Source organism: Ursus americanus, chromosome 10, assembly GCF_024610735.1.
Source record: "Ursus americanus isolate L20-20 chromosome 10, mUrsAme1.1.p, whole genome shotgun sequence".
Taxonomy (NCBI): domain Eukaryota; kingdom Metazoa; phylum Chordata; class Mammalia; order Carnivora; family Ursidae; genus Ursus; species Ursus americanus.
In genome coordinates, this window is record NC_142136.1 from 70602260 (window position 1) to 70628460 (window position 26201).

Consider the following 26201-nt stretch of genomic DNA (forward strand, 5'->3'; position numbering starts at 1 on the left):
TAAAGAATTATTTGAAGAAAAGTTATTCCACTATTCCAAACACAACATACCATTACCTGATTTCAGAATATGTTTTTTTAGAACACTGAAAAACGCTGCAAACCCCAATGACATCCTGCCTGCCCTTGTTTCCAAATAGACAATCTTTCCTCATATTATAACAGATCTTTGAGAGCTCTGTAACCACCTGGTATCTATCTATCTATCTATCTATCTATCTATCTATCTATCTATCTATCTGTTTTTTTAAGATTTACCACTCTGAGGCTTTCATTCTAAAAGGATTTTCAAAAGACAACTAGCTGAATTGAGGTAAGCTCTCTATTACCTATTATAACTCCAGGAAACAGAATGTTATCCAAAGTGGCTCTACTTGGCAGGTAAACTATTAATAACTATATGCCTAGGAGAATGGAATAGCTCAGAGTTAAATACAATTATCTGAAGTAATTTCGATAGAAAACTTCTATAGATCTTCAAGATCTGAGAACTGATCTGAATTACTGGATACATTTACTGAATACTGGTTTAGTATAAAGAGTTTTCAAATCTAGCTATACATTAAAATCACCTAGGAGCTTAAAAAAAAAAAAAATCACTCTATGACCATCCCTTTACCCCAATTCTGGTGTTACCAGTCTGGGGTAAGATCTAGGTATTAGTATTTTTCACAGTTTCCACAAGAGTTCTGGTATGCAGCCAGGGTTGAGAACCACTGGTTTTGTGGAATGTTTATAAATGGTATAGTTGCAAAATAGGCGAATATTGGAAGGCAGTCACTAATGAAACTTTAGCACTATACAGCTATCCTTAACATTTTACCTAAATAATAAAGTATAAAGAAGAAGTCAAACTCCATTACTAAAATAACATCAAAAAATCCAAAATCAAAAATTCATCCAAAACTAGCATTTATGAATCTTGACACTTTGAACATGAGATCCTATAACCAGTGGAAAAATGGATTAGAAAAACTACTTTGAATCTATCAGAATAAGAGATGCCAAGGATTCATGTCAAAGAAACTTTTTACAACTTCATCTGTGGTACAGAGTTAGGAGCCCAGAAAGGCAGGAGGGGAAGTGGCATGGGAGGGAGCACTATTACTGTTGCCATCATTTCTGTTCTCTGGAAGGCACGGCCATGAACGAACTCAAAAAGGATTCTCCTCAATCATTCTCAAGGTCAAGTAAAAATAGTCCAAGTTATAGTAATGAAAACATAAAAATGTGGGTCAAGAGAAATCAGTACATGTAAATGCTAAATGTAAATTTCTGTGTTTCAATCCCATATCCTCAGCAAAGCATACTGAAGGTTGCTATTAGTTATCAAGTATTTGAGCAGCATGTACCAACATACAGCCTCCCAACACTTAAAACAAAAGAATTTCCAGTTTAGCTCCACCCTGAATTGATGCTGTAACTAAACCTCCCACCTAGAACATTCCAGTACTCCCTATTATGAGACAGGAAAACAAAAGTCCAAGATAGCTGAAGGACTGGATGGGTTTTGAAAATAAAAACATCTGATTTTAAGTACATCCCACCACCTTTCTAAAGCTGACTCAAGGTGGGAATACCCACTTTTAGAAATAAAGTATACATGTCACATATTCCAGATTAAATTAGAACTGATTTTATTTTAACTAAGAGGTTAATGAAGTCCTGCTTAATTAAGAGAGTTAAACATCATAAAAGCTCAGTAACTCTCCTTTCCTTATTTGCCAGCTAAATAATTTTCCATTTGTTATTTTGCTTCTTACCTCCATCTGGTTTTTCCCCCCATTTGTTGAATTCTGGAGGTTTTCCCCCCACTCATTTTCAGTTTCTTCCTGATTCTTGATTTCTTGATTTTTCTCTGATTCTATCTATGGCTCTACTTATGTCCACTTTACTGAAAGTCAGTCTCTATTCACGTGTCTGAAACAGACTATGAAAAATAGACTACAAGAAACAATGCACTCCTTTCTCATGTACCCTCTTCTCTGTAAAATCACAATCCCCCATTGGGACTATCTTTAATTCTCTCCTTTACCTTACTATAAGCTATATGAAAAATCTTCCACACATATATCACCCGCCCCCCAAAAAATAAAGGAAAAAAAAAAAAAAAGAAGAAAACCCTAAATACCCTTTACTGCTGGAAAATAAAGGGAAGGTGACGGTTGGTTGAAAGCAGCCTGAGTTTATGAATGAAGGCAGTTCCTAACTTACCAATCAATTGTCCCAAATGCGTACTTAAGAGCTGTTTGTTTGGAACTCTAGGATTACTTTTTGTTAAAAAGAGTTGTTTTTCAAGGTAACTACATAACCACTAACATAACTGAAATAATGTACATTCACAAAGAAAAAAGGGAAGATAATACTGCTATGATACCGAAAACCAAAATCACACTAGTCTTATACTAGTAATTTAAAAAAAAAAAAAAAAAAAACAAGAACGTTATTCGGAATAGAGAAGAATGAGAGCGTTAAGGCTGTACTTGTAAGAAAAACAAAACTGTAAGGTATTTCGTTTTTTAATGTGGAGATGGGGTTTCCAGATACTTGGAATCAAGTTAGGTGGCACTGGTTCTAAATAATGTCTAATTTCTCCTCAAAAATTTAATATTATTTTCCTGGATACATGAAGATCGCTAGCATTTCAGTCAATAATCAGTCACTTTTAGAAGCACAGAGATTAGGAAGAAAAATCTCCAGAGCCAATTAGTTCGGCACTAGGTGTAAGAAGATGAGAAGGAAAGTCGCTAAGAACCACCACCCTAGATAAGAAAGAGGGAGCAAATCCCCTTAGGCTGCTGCTAGGGGGAAAAAAGTAGTCAAATTCTTCTGAATGGTGCCCACTAGATGGTGCTACCAACCAGGACAGCTTGGCTGCTGCTGAGTTTGGGCAGGAGCAGAGGGGAAGGAAGAGGTGAAAAGTCTGCATACAAACTCAATGTGATGAGTGGCTCTACTTCTTGGGGACTATACTGTCCCTAGATCTGCAGCAAAAGAAGAGGTTTACACATGAACTGGATTACTAGGCACTACTTAGATGCTACTTCTAATTGTCTTTTCCTTTTTGTTCAGAAATTTTGGCTTATAAGCAAACTAAAATCTTTCAAAGATTTAAACAAAAGAAGTTGAAATGAGAAGGGCAATGAAAAGGTAAAATGTTCTTGTCCTCGTTTCTCCATGTAATTAAGAGATTGTGCCTTACATCAAACCTCTATCAGTTAATAAATGTTCAGAAACACCAAAAATTTCTTACACAAAAAGAATTAACACTGTCTTAAAACAGCACCTGCATATCATCCAAAAAATGTGAAGTACTACAATAATGAATGATATGAAATAATTACAGAGCCACGTTACTTGCACAGAGCAATCAAGGCAAAAGCAACTACACTTAACGTTCTCTGCGGAGATAGGGTCTTATTCTCCTATACCTTATACTAATGAAGAAGTATGAACTCATATAAACAGTGAAAAACATAAAAGGGGCCTAAGTCTACACTATTATTATGATTAGACTAGAACCAAATTCTGATTATATACAAGAAGGGAGTATGCAAAAGCAAAAATTATTTAGAAAATGGCAATACAACGATATTCCTTCGAAAATACTTCTAAAATTTTTGGATTGGTAGTGGGACAATATCTAAAAGTAAAAATAACAGCTATTTTAACACATTAAAGAAATGAAAAAAAGGAAAATGTCATTTAATATAACTTATTCAACTAATTAATCTGTTTTAATCTATGCCAAAGACAAATTTCCTCATCACATAAATACATTTTCATTTGAACAGTTAGTCTTTGACACTGTCATTAACTTTCTATATTCCCACTTATAAGGACTCTACACTACATTACACCACAGTGATTAAGAAACACATGTTCAAAGTTGGCATAGAGACACCCCCAGAATTAACTGAAATCTAGACTTAAAACCCCAAAAACACCTTAAAATAAACAAAATTTGTCTTAAAAGAAAATCAAGCCTTAAATTACTAAGTATCTATGTTCATTCTTACTCACCTGGTATTGAGCCATTAATGCCAATGGATTATTATTCTGACTGTTATCAAACGTTAAAACATCAAAAACTCCAACACAATTTACTCGCAACCTTCAAAGACCAGAGAATTTAAAGAAAATGATTAAAATGAGATTTTCTTAAAAATTTAACATTTCCTATAATATTAGGAAGGATCTCAGAATATTATCTAGTCTAACTTCCCCATGTAACCTCTATCAAACACCATTTTAGAGATGAGTTGGAAATTAAGACTCATAAATACTGACAGGCCTGTGCTGTTATAGAAGCCCGAAACTGATAAATCCAGGAGTATAACTCACATCTTTGACTACCAGGCCGTCTTTTCACCACCCAAACTGCTTCTTTATTAGTTATTCATGAAAGAGAACTAATTAGCTTTCTAACATTTGCTGAAGATGTATTAGGCACCACTCACATGTATTAATCATTCAATTTGACATGTATTAATCATTCAATCCTCTCAATAACCTTATGAGACAGGTACCCTATAAATGTGGAACAGATAATAACAGTACCTGCCTTACAAGGCTGTTGCATACACAGAAGTTACATAACTTGCTCAGGGATCATGTAGATAGCAACTAACAGACTTAGGATATGATGAACCCAGATAATCAGGTACCAGATCTTGAGCTCTTTATGCTATGCTGTCCAAGATAACTTTCAAAATTACAGCAATTCAAATAAAACTCTGGTGAAGTCAAGGGCTGTTACTTAACTTTGTTAGCAGTGGTTCTCAAAGCATGGGACCCAGTGAGCAGCAACAGCATCACCTAAGAACTTGCTGGAAATGTAAATTCTCAGGCCTACTGAATGAGAACTCCGGGGTGGAGCCCAATAAAGTGTGCTTATTAATGAGGCCTCCAGGTAATTCTGTTTCATGCTACAATCTGAGAACCATGGTTACACATAGAAAAGGTATATTGATATTATGTCTACATCCCCCAACCCTAACTATATATACCTCCCAAACCCTTACAAGATTCTTGGTTAATAAGCAGCCATTTTATTAAGAATTCAACATTTTTTTTTTTTAACTTACAAATGAACTCAAAGTCACAGCAGTTGCTCTGGATGGAATACATGAAAAGGTAAAATTAAAACAAATCATGCTTTGTTTACTAAACTGTCATAGGTCAGATGCTCAATAAAGCCAAAACTCAAAATGCTAGTACCTTGTTTTGCCAGTTATCAGAATCTTTGTTGGGTCCATAACTCGACACGCCAAACCTGCTGTGTGAATGGTACGCAATGCAGAGCTCAGTTGGACAATATATGCCCAAATAAGAGATTCTGGCAATAATCCTGCGTGCTGTCTGGGCAATGGTCCATCGTGTTGACCTACAAAACAAAAATGATACCTTTTAAATAACCAACTAAAAGACTAAAACATTCAAACCTCAACTAACAACAACAACAAAATTCAAGTATCATGGCACAATTTGTCAATTTATTTACTGATTTTAAAGATTTTATTTACTTGAGACAGAGAGAGAGAGAGCACAGAGGGAGAGTGAGAGGGAGAAGCAGACTCCCCGCTGAGCAGGGAGCCTTGAAGTAGAACTCAGTCCCAGGACCCTGGCATCATGACCTGAGCTGAAGGCAGACACTTAACCAACTGAGCCACCAGGTGCCCCACAACTTGTCAATACATACATATATGTATATGTATGTATGTATATATATATTTAGTCTATTAGTAAAAAATTAAGAGACAAACCTCAATTTCCTATTTATGAGATTATACATTTCTACTGTCAGCAGCAGCAGAGCTCTCAATGAAATGCTCTTTTCTACGACCATTGTAATTACTGAACAATAAACAAAATTATTTAAAGAATTTATATTTAATTGTGAATCAAATAAATGTAAATTCTGAATAAATTCAGGAATAGCGAAGATTATTATTTTATTTAAAATAATCCTAGCCTATATTATTGTTTAGGCAGGTGAGAACTGTTCATTCTGTGGCTTGAAAGAAAAATAAAAGTCTCTACCATCATTTATACTGAATTATTTTCTTATTCTCCATAAAGTGCACAGCCTCCTCTCTTACAGCTGTGTCAGTTAGACAGGATGGTATCCAACTCATAAAAATATTAACGTTAAACACTGAATATCACTTATGTCTAACAATGAAACAAAAATAATCCGATCTACCATGAGTAATCATTTTGATTCTATCAGTTGTTTTTTTTTTTTTTTTGAGAGAGAGAGAGAGAGAGAGAGGAAGAGAGAACAGGCACACAAGCAGGGGTGGGAGGGAGTTGGGGGCAGGGAAGACAGAGGGAGAGGGGGAGAGAATCTTAAGCAGACTCCATGCCCAGACCAGAGCCCGATGAAGGGCTCGATCTCATGACTCTGAGATCATGACTTGAGCCAAAATCAAGAACTGGGCCCTTAGCCGACTGAGCCACCCAGGCACCCCTCAATTCTTGTTTAAGTATTTCTTGATCCTATTTCCTGGGTCACTGTTAATCCTTAAATCAGTGGAAAAGAGCCACATAAATTTAACAGATTTTTTAATTATTTCAGGGAATATAACCTTATAAATTCAAGTGTTATTATGATTGTAAACAAATTTTTTGTGAATGAGGTATAAAAGCAAAACCGTTGAATGGTCAATTATGGAGATAATAAAGAGAAATCTGTGGCTTGGGATAACATTTCCAAGAAAAAGCAAATACAAAATTCAAAAACTACTTTCCCTCAATTTAGACACACTGAAGACAATACAATCTGGAAAACAGTGTTAAATCACTCAAAAAGTGGCTCTAGTGATACATGCCAAGACGTTGTCAAAGATGACTATGAAAAGTTTAAATAAAACTACTTAATAAATGTGGTAATAAGGAAAAAAGAGTATTTACAGCAAACACAGTGCTTGCTTACTCTGCCAGATTCTATCTTAACCTTTATATTGTTAACAACAGCAGAGATTACTTGACCCACCTTGTCCCATTTTAAACCTCTCATCAAAACCCCTATAATATAGTATGATCACATATTATTCCCATTTTCTAAATTAGTGTATTTCTTACAATATGTAATCTTTTACTTTGTACCAAGCTAAATTAAATAGTATAAGAAAACATTAGACTTCTATCTATGTCTCTCCAAAAGTTTATACACACACTTTTTTTTCTTTTAGTATGCACAATAGGAAAACCAATGATTGCCTTGTATTAGAAGTTACTACAAATTAAAGTATATATAGTATATCCAGGGAAATTACTACTTTTCAAGTGATATTTTCAAATATCAGAAAAAGGAATGATTCCTGTGAAAATAGAAACATAATATATCAAATAATCAGTCAACACCAAAAATAAAGATTAAAAAACAAACAAACAAACAAACTAGAAAGGAGTGCTATAATCAGTGGTTCTCAACAGGGGTCAATTCTACTCCCTAGGTAACATTTGGCAATGTATGGAGATATTTTTGGTGTTGCTACTGGAGAACGGGCTTGCTACTGGCATCTAGAGGGTAGAGACCAGGGACGCTGCTTAACATGCTGGAATGCACAGGACAGCCCCCACAAAATCATTATCCAGCCCTAAATGTCAACAGTGCTGAGGTTGAGGAACCCAGCTATAAATTAAAGCCAACAGTCATCTCACAGGTGTTACTACTAAAATAAACTTGAACAACTACAGCTATATTCATCTATAGGAAAAGTTATACCACATCCCCTTCAACAAAATTATGTATGTGTCTACAGATGACATGGCAAAAGGAAAAAAAATGACCACACCATATGACCAGATTTTTAACGTGAAACAGCCATGTAACCACAGCTTTCTTCTTCCAACTGTCAGAAAGCAAAGTTACAAGTAAACAGAAGTAATATATTTTTATCCACAATTAAGAGTCCTTAAAGGAGTCACAATCCAAAAGATACTATAATGTGGACTCACATCTTCCTTCCTCCTTAATTTCTCTCAGTATGTATTCAAGAAAATCTTTAAAAGATTAAAAACCATAGTAAAAAATGCAATGGTTTTTCCACTGTACTTCAATAATAAACATTTTTTTAAAAGAATTCAATGCTTCTTTCCTGTCCCCAAACAAAAAAATAATACTTACATTTTCCTTCCCCAAATACGTAAGTTAATTAACAGACATCTCAAAATGGACCTTTTACTTTGAAGCTATTTTACCCTTTAATAAACACTTATTAGAACATAATTACAATATTTTTGTTCTTTGCAGTATTTGAACTATAAATATGGGAAAGGGGCAAAAAAAGAAAATATTCCCTGCTTAAGTAAATGTTACTGAGAACTTATTTTGAAGACTAATTCCTTAAGTAACATGGAGTCTTACCTTTTAAAAAAAAGCATTTGTTTAGGGAAATCATTTCAAAAATGATATACAGTCACACTGGACTATGAGTCATTAAATTATAATCAGAAAATATATAACTTAGGGGGGAAAATACTTATAATAAATGAAAGATGCAATGACACAAAATGATAAAAGGAAAAGGAAATGATGTGACAGGAAGCCAAAAAACAAAACAAAACAAAAAACCAAGCCTGGAAAGAAATATATGAAGAGATGATAACGGTTGTGCTTTGGGCAGTGAAGCGCCAGGTATCATTTTTCAAACTGTCTTTCTTTAGAAAGCACTGTATTTTTAAAAGAAAAAAAAGTGTTTAAGAGGCAAAAACTTTTGGGACGCCTCGGTGGCTCAGTCATTAAGCGTCTGCCTTCGGCTCAGGGCATGATCCTGGCGTTCTGGGATCGAGCCCCACGTCAGGCTCCTGGGAGTCTGCTTCTTCCCCTCCCACTCCCCCTGCTTCTGTTCCCTCTCGCTGGCTGTCTCTCTCTGTCCAGTGAATAAATAAAATCTTTAAAAAAAAAAAAAAAGAAGAAGCAAAAACTTTATCATATTCTGTTATTGAGATTTCAGATACCTCCAAGAGTCTTTCACACCCCATCTTCATCTCAGTCTATACACACAATACACTATTTCCCAGCTGGTTATGGGCTGACTTCTATTCTTTGAGACATTTCTTTTTAAAATGCACTATGATTACAGGGACAAATCTACATGCATTTTAAAATACAAAACTACTCTTCCAAAGAGCAAAATATTTGTCAAAATAAAGCATGCCTGCATCTTTTTCTTACCCCATTTTCTCTTTGTGAAATAGGCATCAGCATTGGGGTCATTAAAGTGTCTGCTCATCATAGTCTCTCCTCCAGCATGGAAATCATATGCAAACACAAGAGCTTAAAATAAAACACAAACACTCATTACTGCAATCTGCCTTCAAATAATGAAGCCCACAGGCAGAAAGACAAGTACAAATTACTCACAAGGCTCTGCAAATGCTTTAGTGGTAAATACTTCACGCAAGGTTACAATATTTGAGTGCTGAATTTTTTTCCACATATCAACCAACACCATGCACTTCGTGTTAACAAGACGAAAACCTGAAAAAGAAAATCTTTTCTACTAAACTGTAAATGACATCTCCCCTTTATTCCATCAGAAATGTGCAGAAAAAGCCATGTTCTATATTATTTATGAGCTAGTAATTTCCAAATGAAATAAAAAATTTATTTATTATTCTTTAAACTTTCATATTAAGTAAACAAATATATGCAGGAATGTTTCAGTAATCCTAGCCTCAATAACATGCTTCGAAAAGAGGATAATTTATCTTCCTTACCATGTATCCTCCGAAGGCAATATGGCAGATCATCTTTGCTATTTACAGCTTTGTAGCAAGATGTAATGTATCCAAAATTACTTGATTTCTGTATCCGGTTCGGTGGTGGCAGTGGTTCTAGAGGAAATAGGCTATGGTAGCTGTCAACTTCTGTAGGGACTGCTAGAGTAATTCATAGGAAGACAACTTTAACTTGCTAATATTCATCAATCTCTCAGAGTAATAAAGAAATCCAATCTACCATAAACCACCACTATCAAAACATACTTTTGAATTCTGGAAATGTCAACATTCATAACAATTCTATAAAACAAACTGGTTTCACTATCAATAAAAATAGGCATTATAAAACAATGAAAGAACAACCAGATTTCATACACTCGAAAACATCTTTATCTCATAGCACAATACAACTCTTTGTTTCTCAGCTATTAGAAACAATTTGTGTAATCACTAAAAGATGTTAAACATTTCCGATTCTGATGTTGAATAAAAATCAAGATAGATTTTGCTTCTTTAAACATTTTAGTTTACACAAAATATATTTAGACAGTGGTGTTAAGCTTATATAAATTCTTGTTTTTCAAAGCATAAAGAAATTCAAAAACAAGCAACATTAAATTGGAGAGTGTATATATATAATATGTTTGTATGTATATGTACGTATAAATATGGCAATCTATCAAAACTTTCAACCATGGGGCAGAATAACACAATTTTAATTCTTAGCAAAATATAACAGAAAGAAAATAAAAACAACTTTACCATCATGCTTTCCATGTTCCTCAAAGTAAGAAAAATTATGTTTAAAAATAATCAGGATAATGCGTTGGAATTTGCTCATGATACTCTCGTTAGGCCTTAAAAAAACTCTTATCTTGAATCCTAATTTGTTTCCTCTTATAAAGACTAAATGTATTCAGTAGCTGGTTTCTCTATAGAGTATAGTCAATTTCTTTTCCCTTCGTTATCGCTATTTTCTAGAACAAGCATGTATCAGTTTTACAATCCAAAAGGACAAGAGTTTTTTAATACTTCACATACAATCAAATTATATTTTCCAACTGGACAGCTTCCATTCTGTTAAATATCTTGAATGACTCAGGAATGCTCACGATATTTCAAATGAAAAGCAAGCTAAGTGAACATGCAGAATATGCAACAGAAAATCATCTAGAAAGGAATACAACAAACACTTCAACAATTGTAACCTCTGAGTGGGAGGATTTTTATTCTCTTCTTTGCACTATTCCATACTTGCCAAACTTGTTACAAAAAATATGTTTAACACTATTTATTTCTTATTTTTATTTTTTATTAGAGAGAGAGAGCGAAAAGAGTGCACATGCAAGCAGGGAGGGGAGAGGGAGAGCAGAGGGAGAGGGAGAGAATCTTAAGCAGGCTCCACACTGAACACAGAGCCCAACACAGGGCTTGATCTCACAATCCTGCAGTCATGACCTGAGGCGAAATCAAGAGTCAGACACTTAGCCAACGGAGCCACCCAGGCACCCCCGTTTAACACTATTTTTAAAACATAGCAATAAATCTCCTTTAAAAAACTCACAGAAAAAAACAATAATCTTTGACTTATGACTGTTAAGAAATACATGTGAAACACTCGTAAGAAACTGTCATTCCAGAAGACAGGTTCAAAATGACCCCACCTGTCTTTGCTAAATTCTTACATTCACCATCTCTTAGTTTTTGAAACCATATGAGACAGAACCCTCTATTTCATAAGTAAGGAAAATAAGGATCACACATCTAGAGAGGGAGCTGGGATGCAAACTCAGCACTCTGATTCTATAGTCGTGTGCTCTTAACCACCAGACAGCATTCTGGCCATACTACAAAACAAACACTGATTCAATCTAACTTTCAAAACAAGGTCAAGTGGCACGTTCTTCTGAAATGAAGCAGTACAAGGGAGGTATACAGACAAGGGAATATAGCTGTAACTTTTGCCCATTCATTACTTTAATGATCAGTGTAATTTCCACATACAAATGATAAATAAATTTTGTTTCCTGGTTATTTCATGAGGAGCATCTAATAAGAGGAAGTCATTAATTTCAAAATACTAAAAATGTAATGAGTGCCTACTATGTAGTAGTGAACCCATATTAATGTAATATGGGTTCTTATCAAGATGCTTACAAAAAAAAAAACAAACAACAGAGATTGCTATAAAAGATAATACAGTACAAGGAAAATAGCTATGAAACAAGTACAACTCACCACGGCACTGGTCCTTAAACTTTAGCACCCCTCAGAATCATAGAGAGGCTTGTTAATATACAGTTTGCTGGGTCCCATGCCCAATGTTTATTTAGTAGGTCTAAAGCAGGACCCAAGAATTTGCAATTATAACAAGTTTCCAAGTGATAATGAAAAGACGCTACTGGGTCAGGACCACATTTTGAGAACCACTACACATGGAAACAGAAGGGAGAAGGGCGCCATACCCAAGGATACTAGGAAAGATCTAACAGAAGATTTGGTACATATACCAGAAACTGAAGGATGAGACTGCTTTCAGTGAGCTAAAATGAGTTGAAAAGAGTGCTTTGCTTTATGGTGAGGGAGTGAAGAGAACCACCACCACCACCAAGGCTTGAATGTGTACACTATGTTCAGGAACTGTGAAATCTCATGTGGTGGGAGAACAGCGTATATCACAGAGGAGGTGCAAAGTGGAGAAAAAGCTGAGAGAGTTATGTTGGGATTGGATCAGAGGGAAATTTCAATGCTATGCTAAGGACTTGAAACTCACTATGCCAAGCAGTGGTATTCATAGCATCAGTGTGACAAAGAGTGAGTGAGGGACACAATCAACTAAAAATCTTACACTCTTAATTCCTTTATCCCTATTTGTACTTTCAAACAAGGCATGTTGAATTCTCTACATTATAGGAGGAAAAAAAGATCAGTGAAAAACTAGGCACTATCCAAAGGATACCCTTTCAGTGTCTTATTCTGACGCTGTGAGAGATATTTTACACCCTTGTAAACTATATGTAGATAACTACTAGCACTGCACAGTAACTCCTGTCCTCCTCTATGAAAAAGCCAGTGTGCACATTCAACAGTCCTGCTCTGTAAGTCTTATAAACAGTTTCTCATGACTTAAATAAAATCTTCAAAATGCTTTTTTTTATGTCTGTACATTACGATTTTTACCTTGTTTCACAGTCACCTTTTAACACTATATTTCTCACTCCACTCTGAAATAATCATATGTGGTCTAATATTAACCTTAAAAACCAAATGTTTCCACTGATAGGACTAGTCATTGCTGTTCTGCTCTTTCTTTGTTCCTAGTTCAATTGAACAAATGCACAAAATTAAGTATGAAATAAAGGGAAGTGCCTTATGAATAAAAGGAGATGCCTAAATCACTGTTAAGTAGCAAAAATCAAAGTAAAGAAAATCAACTTGGAGTATGGATGGAGCTGCACTCTTTAGTTCTGCCCCAAGTTTTAGTCTGGGGTCCAATTCCACCAAGTAATATTAAAAATAATGATAAAAAAGGAAAATGTTAGTGTCTTTGCTCTATTCAACCCTACTTCCCCTCAAAGAACATACAGAAGGATAGTTTGGATCTAAGATACTTAATGTCTGAGACTCACTATGGTTTCTCAACTTCAGCACTATGGACTCACTCTTTGTTGTCACAGACTGTTCTGTGTATTGCAGGGTGTTAAGCAACCCACTAGTAGCCAGTAGCACTCCACCACCAGGTGTGACAACCAAAACTGTTCCAAACATTGCCAAATGACCCATGAAGGGGAAAATCATTCTTGGTGGAGAATCCCTGTTCTACAGGAAATAAATTATGATTTCAAAGTTGAGAAGTACTCATCTGGTGGGAGTAAGAAGTATGGAATGGAAAAGGGAGAGAGAAAAAAACAGCAAGACCAAACATTAATAAATGAGCCAACATGAGATGAAGATTAATAGTAAACATAAGACATGAAATAGAGTAGTTAGAGCAGTGACAGGGGAAAAAAAAGTATTTATTAAAATTTATTGAACATGGGGGCACAGAATTGGATTAACCATAACCTTTAGCTTGTGACACTCAAATCACTGGTTCATGTCTGTGCAGGGCCTGCTTTTATTTAGTTAATTATTCTTAATAACATAATAAGCATCTGCAAACTCAGCACTCAAAACAAAAGCTCAGACCTTTACTTTAACTTTCATCTAAATAATGGTTCTTTCTACCAACCTCTGCCTTCCTTTTCTCACTTCTTTCTCTTTTTATAGTTTTATTGCATATAGATATACACATATGCATATACACATACATTCACATAAATGCAAATACGTATTATAATTTTACTTAGCTTTACAAAAAGTTATCATGCTATATGTAGTCTCCTGCAACTAACTTTACTTACTATTACATTACTAAGAGTCTTCTATATTGTTACATGTCAGTGAACTTTCTTCATTTAAGTTGCTGTACAATATTCCATTATCTGACAATATCACAATTCATTTGGATTGATCAAAGTTTCTGTTATTTTAAGCAACAATGTCATGGATACCTTACATATTTTGCATTTGAAAATGTATAGGAGTTTCCAGGAAGAGAATTGCTGAATTACAGCATACACAGATACTCAGCTTTAGGAGTTTTCCAGTGTGGTAACAGGTTCACCAATTTATAGTACCAACAGCAATGTACTGGAGAACCTGTGGATCCATCTCCTGACACTTTATACGACCACGCTTTAAAATCGGGAGCCTGGGTTGCTCAGTCAGTTAAGTGTCTGCCTTTGGCTCAGGTCATGATCTCCAGGTCCTAGAACAGAGCCCTGCATCGGGCTTCCTGCTCAGGAGGGAGTCTGCTGCCCTCTGTCTCTCCCTCTGCTCCTCCCCACTGCTCATTCTCTCTCTCTCAAATAAATAAATATAATCAATCAAGCAATCAATAAATAAATAAGCTATCTTATTCGTATTTTCCCCTAATGATCAATGATGTTCAACATCTTGTCATACATTTATTGGTCATGTGAATTTCCTATTTCTTCACATGCCTATTTGCTATCTTTTGGCCCTTTTTCAATTGAGTTATTTATGCTCTTACTGGATTGTGTTTTTTATATTCTTTGTCAGCTGTGTAAATATCTTCTTCTAGGGTTCTTTTTTTTTTTTTTTTTAAGATTTTATTTATTTGACAGAGAGAGAGACAGCCAGCGAGAGAGGGAACACAAGCAGGGAGAGTGGGAGAGGAAGAAGCAGGCTCCCAGCGGAGCAGGGAGCCCGATGCGGGGCTCGATCCCAGGACTCTGGGATCACGCCCTGAGCCAAAGGTAGACACTTAAGGACTGAGCCACCCAGGCACCCCTAGGTTTTTTCTTTACTCTGAGTATCTTTGGATTGTTTTTAATTCTAATTTAGTAAAATTTATCAGTATTTTCTTTAAGAGTCAATGATCTTTGTTTTCTGTATAGGAAATCTTTCCCCACTGAAATATTAAATCTATTCACCAAGATTTTACAGTAGGAGTTTTGTTTTGTAAAGTTTCTAAAGTTTTACTTTAGACAGTTAAGTTCTTAATCAATTTGGAGTTGATTTTTGGATATGGTTAAAGATAATGATCCAATTTTATCTTTTACCATAAAGAAAACCACTTTTTCCAATGCCATCTTTCCCCACTGACATACCACATCTACCACAGAATGTGTATGGACTCTCTTTAGCCTGGTCCATTAACCAATTTGCCTAACCCAGTGCCCCGTCCCCCATCTACATTATTTTAATTATTACAGACTCAAACTATGCCTCCCTTCCCTCAATACACCCAGATTCTTCATCATCACCTTCAAAGTATCTTGAGTAGTGTTGGCCCTTTACGCTTTGATAAATGTTATCGTATACTATGAAAAGCTCTGTTATGCCATAATATAATTTTAAAAAATAAAGACCAAACTTTGATTAGAAGTTTGGAACTTTCAGGGGCGCCTGGGTGGCTTAGTCATTAAGTGTCTGCCTTCGGCTCAGGGCGTGATCCCAGGGTTCTGGGATCGAGCCCCGCACTGGGCTCCCTGCTCTGCTGGGAGCCTGCTTCTTCCTCTCCCACTCCCCCTGCTTGTGTTCCCTCTCTCTCTGTCTCTCCCTCTGTCACATAAATAAATAAAATCTTAAAAAAAAAAGCAGCAGCAGCTTAGAACTTTCAGCCCTCTCTCCTAACCCCCAGGGAGGACAAAGAAGCTGAAGATTTAGTTCATCACCAAAAGCTAAAGATTTCATCAACCACGCCCACAAAATGAAACTTCAATTAAAACAAAAAAAAAATTAAAAAAAAAAAAAAAACTAAACGGTGGGATTCAGAGAACTGAACAAGTTGAACACATCGAGGTACAAGGAGGGTGGCACACCTGGAAAGGGTATGGACGTCCCTGTCCCTCATTCCCCATCTCCCACCTTACTTTGCCCTAGACATCTCTTCCATTTGGCTGTTCCTGAGTTATGTATCCTCTATACTAAACCAGCAGTAATACCTAAAGTGAGTCATTCTAGCAAATTACTGAACCAGTGGGGTGGGGGGATGGGGAAGGGGTGGTAGTGGCTGTGGAAACCCCCAAATTTGTAGTTGGCCACACAGAGTGTACATAGCCAGGGTAACCCATTTCAGATGGCATCTGAAGTAGGAGCAGTGCTGTGGGACTGAGCCCTTAATAAATAGCTAGGACACGAAACAGGTGTCAGAAGAATTACAAGTAAAAACAGCTCACATGCTTTGACTGTAATTATACTGAACCTATACATCGGTTTAGAAAACCTGACATCTTAATCATTATGTCTTCCTATTTATCATATAGTATTTTACTCTATTCATCTCACTTAATATCTCTTAATAAGTCTCCCCCATTGAGATCTTACATATCTTTTGCTGCATGAATTCCTAGCTGATAACCTGAAACGACTATAAATAGCATCTTTTCCTTCCATTATATTTTGAAGTTATTGGCTACTGGTCTACAGAAATTTAACTGATATGTATTAATCTTATATCCAGCCATTTCCTAAATTCTATTACAATTTCAAATTATGTCTAATCTACCGTCATATTATTTATACATGATTGCAATCATAAAGACTGGAAAGGCAAAAATAAACCTATTTAGTTTTCCTCTTTTACCCTAGCTAGGGCCTCACAGACAATGTTAAATAATTAAGGAAAATTCCAACCTGAAAACCTTAAAGGGTATGACAGATAAGTTCCCTGTCCATCTAAACTGAAAAGACTCGTCTTAAGGCATAATAGCTAGACATATTCCTTTTAATTCTTTAGCAATCAAGAAGATGCACAGTGGACTATGGTGAATCCTTGATTACAACCACATGCTTTGAGATTATCTCTATGGCAAATGTATTCCTACTGCATTATTTATAAAGTTTTGCTAAATTATACCATATTTAATCTTGCTATATATAGAATAAGCTAGGGAAAGAGATTTTAATTGTATTCTAAGAAACACTGTGGTACAGAAAAACTTGGTTTAAATTCTGACCCAGTCAGCTGATTACTAGCCATTGGGCTTCAATGGCAAGTTACTTAGGCTTCCTGTCAACCTCAGTTTTCCTCATACATAAGAGGGAAAAGGTAGTATTCATGTCTATGTCATAGAATTTTTGTGAGAAAGACATATAAACAATTTAATTAGCACATTGTCTGGTACACCATAGTTTCAAAAATAATAATTACCTTCCCCCTCTGTTTAAGTAACCATATTTCATCAAGTTTCAGAAGACACAAATATTTTCAGTGCACAGTGAGGTAAATCACCATGAATTCTAAAACCACCTAATTTTTTTTGACGAACTAGAATACTGTCACATGTAGAAGTGAAATGAACTAGATGATCAGTGGCATTTTGGAACTCTTCAAAAGTAGATTTCAAATAAATATATTCATAACATAGCAATTGCTGTTCAAGACATAAAAACATGTACACAGAGATTATAATATCTTTTAAAAAGGATGAATCAACTCGCATTTTACCTGGCATATCTGCTTGATCAATTTGAGCCATTGTTATTAAATGCCTGTTAATCAGCTCCTAAGAAAAGAAAACAAGTATATTTACATATAAACATAGCTTCTGAAATTTGATTTTCTATTATAAATAACATAAATATTAATGTTTTTTGGTATGTGTACTTTTTAATGTTGATAACATGAAATGACATTTCTAATAATGATAAAATGTCTAAATAGTTACGATCAACCTACCCATAATTAGGGATGGGGTTAAGTAGCTGTGTTATAAGCCAAAGCACATAACTAACTCTGGGGCTGAAAACTCAAGGCCAACTCTAAGCTTGTCAATAATTCACTCGTCAACGCTATACTGGTACAACTTTCTTCTGTGAAATAAAAATTTTTCTGAGACTGTAAGTATAAAATGAAATTCTACATATCAAATAATACCCAGATGTTTACCTAAAAAAAAAAAACTAAATTATTTTATAAAACCTACTTTATAGAAAATATTAAGCTCTTTTAAAATGAGGTTTATTTCTATGCCAAACTACTTATTCTCATCCTATAGCTATTAGAAAACGTTGTCTGAAGGTTAGAAACCATTTATATAATTTATTTAATATATCTTAGAGAGACCTTTCAAAGTATAGGATATGAAATACAAAAAGGTGGCCCATTTAAATAACTTTTCTGTTTTATGTCCTAACACATACTTGCAATTTTCTTGAACGACAGGCTTCCTTAAATAAATATATCAATGAGAACTCATAAATTCTGAATTTTATCTGCTTTAGTTCAGCATATATAAACTGTATGACTTGAAAAGACCTTTGTTCTTTCTCCAGTTGTTTGCTGAAGTGCAACAGACATTAAGTATTTCCACCAGGGATTCTGAAAGCATACCTGTCGGAGTTCATCAGCCATGAAGAAGGAAGGTGCATTTGCTTTTGGTTGCATATAAGCAACATGAGGTGCAGTTGGAGGATAAATATGATAGTTTGGAAATACCTAAAAAGGTAGGGAGAGGGAAAATGTAATAACCAATTGTTCTCAATTGATGAGCTTTATCATTGTTTTAAATGGCACTGATAGATAAATGGATACGTTTTAATGATAATAAATTAAACACCTCAGAATAGCTGTCATTAGTATATACTTTCTGAATTAACTCACTTTAAAAATAATATTATAATGTAATAATGAATTTAAAAATCTAATGAAAAAGGAAACATTTCTTCAGATACCATAAAATTTAACTTCCAATGAGAAGCCAAAGCTGCTCTTTGGAAGAAGAGTTACATAGTTTGTAAATATTTTTTAAAGCAGTTGGAAGAGAGGAAGAAAGCAGATATTCAAAGTGTGTGGATTCGGTCAGATAATGAGGTAACACTGCCCTGGCTCCCCAAGAACCACCCCCTTGAAGGGTTTTTTGTGGCCAACCTAAACAAACTGTTCTGTACATACTGATTAAACACTTCAAACTGCAACAGTAAAGAGGACCAACTGACTTACTCTGGGTCTGGGTCTGCAGCTTAGGTGAGCAGAAGGGTGCAACGATCTACTTAAATACAGTCTGGGCAAACTACAGCCAAGTTACTAAACCTTCAGCTTCTTGGAATTGAACTCTTCCCCACCCCCTGACTTCTTCCCTTTTCCTCTGCCTCTCCTTCCTCTTCACTGGTCCCTGATACAAAATCGACGTACATTCTAAACTATCTTTTCTTTTTTCATTTTAAAAGCTAAAACACTTTTCCCCCCTCTTTGAAAAATGAATTCAGCTGATTTCTGCTGCCCTCGGATGATTACTCTTGTTCTGGATCTCAACCAGGAAGTGGTTTTGTAATACCTGTAAGGTTTCTTTTAACCTATATCTGTAGGGAGAATAATACCTTCTTTTTCTTGCCTTGGTTTTCTTACACCACATAGCACAGTTTGGCTTAACCACCTCAGGTTTACCATGAGCATATTTTTAAGAGTGGTCTGAAGGGTAAAAACATCATAAAAATGTGCCATATATAATCTTTATAAAAACAGTTGAGACAGTTTTGTGACAAAAGAACCTCTTTACAGACTAAAGTAAATTTTCTTTCTACAAATATAAAATAAAAATGTAATTATAAAATATAATAAACCCCCAAAAAAGGTAAAACATTGATGGAATTCTTACTTGAAAGAACCAAGGAAAGTCTCTACTCTACCTCAATTATTTGACCTTCTGTTCGGCAAGCTGTTCTGTGATAATTTTTGAAAGATCTCTGACCAAAAACAAAACAAAACAGAATAAAACTATTAGCTATTTATTAGTTTTTAAAAAGCATTTTACATAATTTACAAGTACTTCTATAAATGGTTTCACATTTATTTCTCATAAGGAGGTTACGATTATTATCCCCATTTATAACTGGGGAAATGGGCTCAGAGGTACTAAGATTCAAAAGTCACAAAACAATGGCAGGACTGGGACTCTTAAAAAACATAAAAGAACTCTGTCATCTTTCCATTCAAATTGCCTTTTAGTAAAACATTAATCAAAATAAACCATTAATTTAACTTTGTGAGATCAAAATCTGCTTACTAAAATGCAAGTATAGTTTTCTTCTAAACCTATCATCTCTAATTATGTCAAATGTCTACAATTTACATCAGCTCTTGTGTTTTAATGGAATTTGGCTTTCTAACTCACAAGCTCTTCAACGACTACTTATTTTTACTGTGTACTAGTTAAAAAACAACTTTTGAACATGGACGCAATAATGAAGCTAAAAGGTACAATTTGTGGAACATGACGACATTTCCCTCTCTGCCCTTTCCCTCCTCCCTCCTTTGTTAGCTCTTTCCTCATTCATGATCAGGGCTCCCCCTGGGCTTCTGCCCTCCTTACCAATAATCATATTGGAGACTTCTTATCACTTATGTGTCCTCCACTATCCAGAGATGTAGAGATTAAATCACTGCCTCACCTCAAAAAATCATCAGTTTGCTTTCAGTAACTATGGTAAGAAACTATCTACTTTCTCCAACTTCTTATTAGAGGTAAAAACTACCTATACCTATAAACAAATGTGGCAAAAGTCAACTCTAGCTAGCACAAGTACTAAGTAACCCCATGAGCAAAACATGCCATGAAGTACTAAACTAGAGCTCGAATATAACCTAATTTGTGATTAAAACCAGATTTGTCCAAAACTGGAGTTATTATTACTGCAGCAACAGTTTACTCTGAAGAGATAAGAAGAGATTAAAAATATCATCTAAGTTAGAAAATCAAATACTCACTTTTTCACATCACAATAAAAAGATGCAAGAGGAGGTAAACCTCCTCATTAATCTCATTAATAAGAAGGAACTGTTGTAAGAGTACTATCACTTCTCCTTTAATGCAGACATACCATTCCAGTCAAAGGTGCTGGGGTTGTGTCTGTATAGAAGTAAGTCGTTCCACCGACAGTTTCCTTTTGGATCACCTGACCAGAAGATGGAGTCTGAGAAACAGGATTATTAACAGGTGTAGAGGCACTAGAAGGCACCATGTAATTTGCTGGATTTGGAGTGTGACTTCTTCTTCTGGGAGCAGGAGAAGTATGTGGAGTGATCTTGGGAGAATGAAGAGGGGAAGATCCAGCAGACAAGGACATTCCTGAAGAAGATGTAAAAATGTTTCTTAGGGAGCAAAAATTGGTTTTAAAGAAACACATCTGGAAAATAATATGCAAACATTCATTTGGAAGAAACATCATCTTTAGCAAATTCAAGTTCAAAAATAAAAGCCATAATTTTATCTTGGTTCGTTTCAGAGAAAGCTCTGATGAAAGCAAATGTAAAGACGTTTCTTTTTTCAAAGACAGACATTTCCGAATAAACTAGGAAATTTATTGCAAGAATAGTCTCCTCCATATCAAGGTTTACATGAGAAACTTCAATAGTAAGAATCATCAGTAATTGAACAAATTAATTTAATGGAAAAATAAGAAATAACAAACTGGGACTCCTGAAAAGCCTTTTTATAAGCCTTTATAAAAGCGTTTCTTTCATAAAGGGCCCAATTCCCCTTTTGTGAAGAATCACTTAAAACTATGGCTATTAACAATACAAATACCACATTACCCTAAAGTAAGATAGTATTAAAAATCAAACTATTTAATGAGATTTCCTAGATTTCTTTTGGCCAAATACAATTAACAGAATGGTTTGAAAAAGCAAAATTAAGTCTAGTCTTAGCTGAAATACATGACAGCTTACACATTATATTTTTTAATCAAGCAATATACACTGTTTTGATGCCTTTTGTCTTTAACTCTAAACAGGCATATACTGAAACAAATGACAATTTCTGCAGATGCACACTTTGTAAAAACTAGGCCAACTGATGCCACTAGGTTCTAACAGAATTTTTATCTAAACACAGCTAGTAAGAAACCATTCTTTGTAAGGCATCCTCTATTATGATTCTAAGGTGAAGAAAGGGAAAGGAAAATTGTCTTAAACCTTCAGCAGATTCCAAGCTAGCTGAGAAAACAAGACCAGGTCACATGTAAAAGACAAAAAATGACTTACAAAAACACTCAAATATAAATTAATATACTACAAACTACATGCATAAATGCAGATGGAATGCAAATTAATTAAAACCAAGTAGAATTAATCAGAGGCTTAATGGAGGTGATCAGTTCTGAGCAGAGATTGAAAAGGCTTTCTAGAGCTACAGTTACACTTCCTGAAAAACTCGGCTTATCCACAAACTGTTTTCTGGCTATTTGGGGAATGACTAAAAGCCACACTGTTAGAGTAATATGCCATCTCACAATGCAAGGAAAAAGTTTACCAAAACGCCTCTGGTCAGAGAAATATAATTAACAGGGACATGAATTTCAATTTTGAGGCATTCATGAAACACCAACATTGTTTTTTGGAAAGATGTAGGTGGACAAAACTAAAGTGAGAACTGAGATAACACTTATCTTTACTCTGGATAGCCCTTTGCACTTTCTAAAGAGCCTTAACATAATTATTTCGTCTGATTTTCTGAGCAGCTAAATGAGTTAGGCAGGTGAGGCAGGTCAAGTTACAAGCACCACAGCAGAGATCATAATTCAGACATGAAGAGGTTCTGATTTGACCAGTGACATTTGTGCAAATTCAACAGCAAAGCCAGGACTCAAACTCAAGTCTCCAAATTCCAAATGTAATACTCCTACCGCTATAACACAATGTCTACTGCATACATTGACATTAAAATAGGCCAGGCATTCTCAAGTACGTCTTAAATGTGTCTAGACAGACTAAAAATCTAAACCCCTCTCAAAAAATCATTATTTATAAGGAAGCCAAGCTACCATATTAAGATATAAGCTTATTAAAAAAAAAAAAAAACTGTTCCAGGGTTCTGTTTTTCTAACTCTATATTACACATTTAATTGCAGGTTAATCCATAGGGCAAAAATTGAATTATTTAACTATTTTCAAAAGATACATATACCCCACTTACCTAATATGAAATGCATTTAAGATAGTTTTCCTAAAGCTAGTGTCCATGTCTTTCCAAGACAAAAATGGCCAAGTCGCCAAAGATGAACAAATTTGTTTACTACCTTTAAATTAAGTAAGAGCAACAAATACAGCTAGGAATTCTTGAGCACTTTCCACGTGGCGGGTACTAACAAAAGTACTTCATACACATCAGTCTATGTAATCCTCACAACAACCCTGTGAGGTAGGTATAGCGTATTCACCTCACTGCGAAGAAAACGTTTAAAAAGGTTTTTTTTAAGTATATTGTAAGGACGAATACAGGTTATTAAACAAAAGAATCAAGAGTCAACTCAGGTCTATTTGATTCCAAAGCCTGTGCTCTTAGCCAATACGCTATCCAGTCGCCCAGTTCCTAAGTCTTTGTACTAGAAAGGGGGATCCAATGCCCATACTAGTAGCATTAGTGACTACATAGGCCACGGAGGGGTCGAGGGGGTGCAGCATGGGGTCCAGGGAAAGATTCTGACACCAAACAAAGTAGGTGTGCAAGTGAGACAAAAGGTAGACTCCCTCTTTAAGGCTGAATACATGGCAAAAGATTACCAGAAACAATCTGTGGTCAGTTAAGAAGGAAATTCAGTATAGAATTTTTAGGTTGTAAAATAATAAGCTTTCTCTTAAGAATTTTTAATTTTGTAGCTATTCTAATAGAAAGTTGCAGCACCGAAATCTGAGTTCATATATCTGAGCTGAGGCAGACTACAGTTATTTAAATACATTCAAAATAAAGCATGTACACTATTAAGCATCACCATCCAACAGGGGTAACAGATATTTAAATGTATAGGAAGCTAAAAATGAAATTAACCCCTAAATTACTGAAACATCAAAACCTAGTCACAGCTTTGTGCCACCAGAATATTTTACAAACATGCTAAAGAACTGAGTAAAATATGCACACATCTGCTCAAAGAGAGGTATTCTGTACCTAACTACTGTGAAGACAATAGCCACAAGATACTTAATGTCAACTGCCTAGATACAACACTAAATTATAAACAGCACAAAGGAATAGAACCATACTACAGAAAGGAATAGTCAAAAATAAAGATGAATTAAAATGAACAGATTTGGTTTCATCTCTCTCACAATGTAAATACTCCTTTGTAAGTTCTATCTTTCGTTATATTGGGGATAAGGGCTACGTGTGGTTATTACAACACCAACACCCTGCTCTTAACCAGTACTCAACCACCAGAACACTTAAGCAAATACAGTAACCACCGAGGATACCATACGAGACAATCTGGAAGAATGAAAATTTGTATTTAAAAAAAGATGATTTAGAAGTATTTCCTTTTTGTATTTATTTTTTTGTGTTAGTTTTTGTAGTTTATTCTTAGAATGACATTTTGGTGACACCATATATCATAACTGCACCATAATTTATTAAATGAATATGCAAACTGTGAGACTTAAGTCATATATGTTAAATTAACTGCTTTAGAACATTTAAAAAAATCTTCTCTTAAATGTATCCCAATTCAAATAAAAGTGAGAAAACAATAAAGAGATGCTCCCTGGAGGAGTTAACCAGAGCAATTAACAAAATATAAGAAATGATATTAAAAAAACTTCAAGGCTAATATACAGAGACAAAGTATCAGTGTTTTTGGACGACATTATTCTATACCTGGAAAAACAAGAAAACCAACAAAAAAGACTCTTGTAAATAATGACAGAATTCATTAAAGCAAATGGTTACAATATTAACATATACTAAATGAACAGCATTCCTAAATACAAACAACCAGTTAGGGCAGTATTGTTTCTGGGAAATGAGAGACTGAGCTAACATGATCCCCTCCCCTCAATCCCTATCAATGCTGTGAACACACGGAACTATGAGATATAATATGACCCAAATTTAAAATATAGCTGAGGTTAAAAAAAATAACAACAAAAAATTCCTAGGGTAAGAAATTAAAGAAAAATTTGGAATTAAGAGGTTATACTGTGGAAAGTTTGAGGAAAAAACCTAGGCTAACTAAGGCTTTAATGCCCACATGAGAATATGAAACTTATGGCCTTCAGCCCATAACACATGGGGAATGGAACTCTAATTTCAGTGTGAAGCCAAGAAGTCTGGAAAAGCTGTAACATCAGTGAATGTAGGATGAGAAAACTTATTTCTACCTACTGGCCCATAGAGGCAAAAAGTAAGCTTGTTTGTGGAAGAGAGATGGAGGAAAGGAGAAGGCTGGGATCGTGTCAAGAGAGAAGAACCCCGTGCCTGTACCATGCACACGTATAGGAGAGAAAATTCCCAGAAGACTTCATGTCACAGAAATCCCAGTGAGAAATTAACATAAAGCTTGAACTGCACTGGACATTTGCAGGAAGCAAACACCAACTGTTTTGATGAATGCTTCTACAACCCAGAACACACAAGATCTCTCTCCCCAGAAAAATAATCCCACTTAAAAGAACTCCCAAAAGAGTCAGCATGCACAATATACTTGAGAATTAATACCCTGAGAAAAAGGAATCTCAGAAAACAGAACACTGTAAAAGACAGAAAACTAAAATGATTAAAGACATGAGAGAAATGACAAACATCATGAAAAAACAGAACGTTTGTTCTTCTTAAACAGAACCAGACTCTTTAAGAGTGAAAAATATAATCACTGAAATTAAAGGGAAAAATTCAATAATGGGCTAATATGCAGAATATATAAAGAACTCTTATGACTCAACAATAAAAATAAATAAATTTATAAACAGGCAAAGAATGTGAACAGACATTTCCCAAAAAAGATAAATGGCAAATAAGCATATAAAAGAAGCTCAACATCATTAGTCATTAGAAACATACAAATCACAACCACAAAACCACTTCATACCACTGGTTACAATCAAAAACATGGACAGTAACAAATACGTTAGCATATTCACCACTGAATTGTATACTCTCGAAGGATGAATTTCATGATTTGTGGGTT

General features: G+C 35.1%; 1 protein-coding gene across 6 annotated transcripts in view; it reads right to left on the reverse strand.

The window, feature by feature from the left end:
• PAN3 (poly(A) specific ribonuclease subunit PAN3) overlaps positions 1-26201 on the reverse strand; it is a 126766-nt gene that overhangs the window by 15644 nt on the left and 84921 nt on the right. For 3 of the 6 annotated variants that reach the window (XM_087865222.1, XM_045797043.2, XM_045797040.2), the window contains 9 exons: positions 21120-21367; positions 19929-19985; positions 18634-18738; positions 17749-17806; positions 9729-9890; positions 9373-9489; positions 9184-9285; positions 5220-5385; positions 4023-4113 (listed from right to left, as the gene is read on the reverse strand). In XM_087865222.1, the coding sequence (XP_087721348.1) occupies positions 4023-4113; positions 5220-5385; positions 9184-9285; positions 9373-9489; positions 9729-9890; positions 17749-17806; positions 18634-18738; positions 19929-19985; positions 21120-21367 (1106 nt within the window). The remainder of the gene's footprint in view (positions 1-4022; positions 4114-5219; positions 5386-9183; positions 9286-9372; positions 9490-9728; positions 9891-17748; positions 17807-18633; positions 18739-19928; positions 19986-21119; positions 21368-26201) is intronic. The other 3 variants (XM_045797044.2, XM_045797042.2, XM_045797041.2) reach the window with 2 other exon arrangements.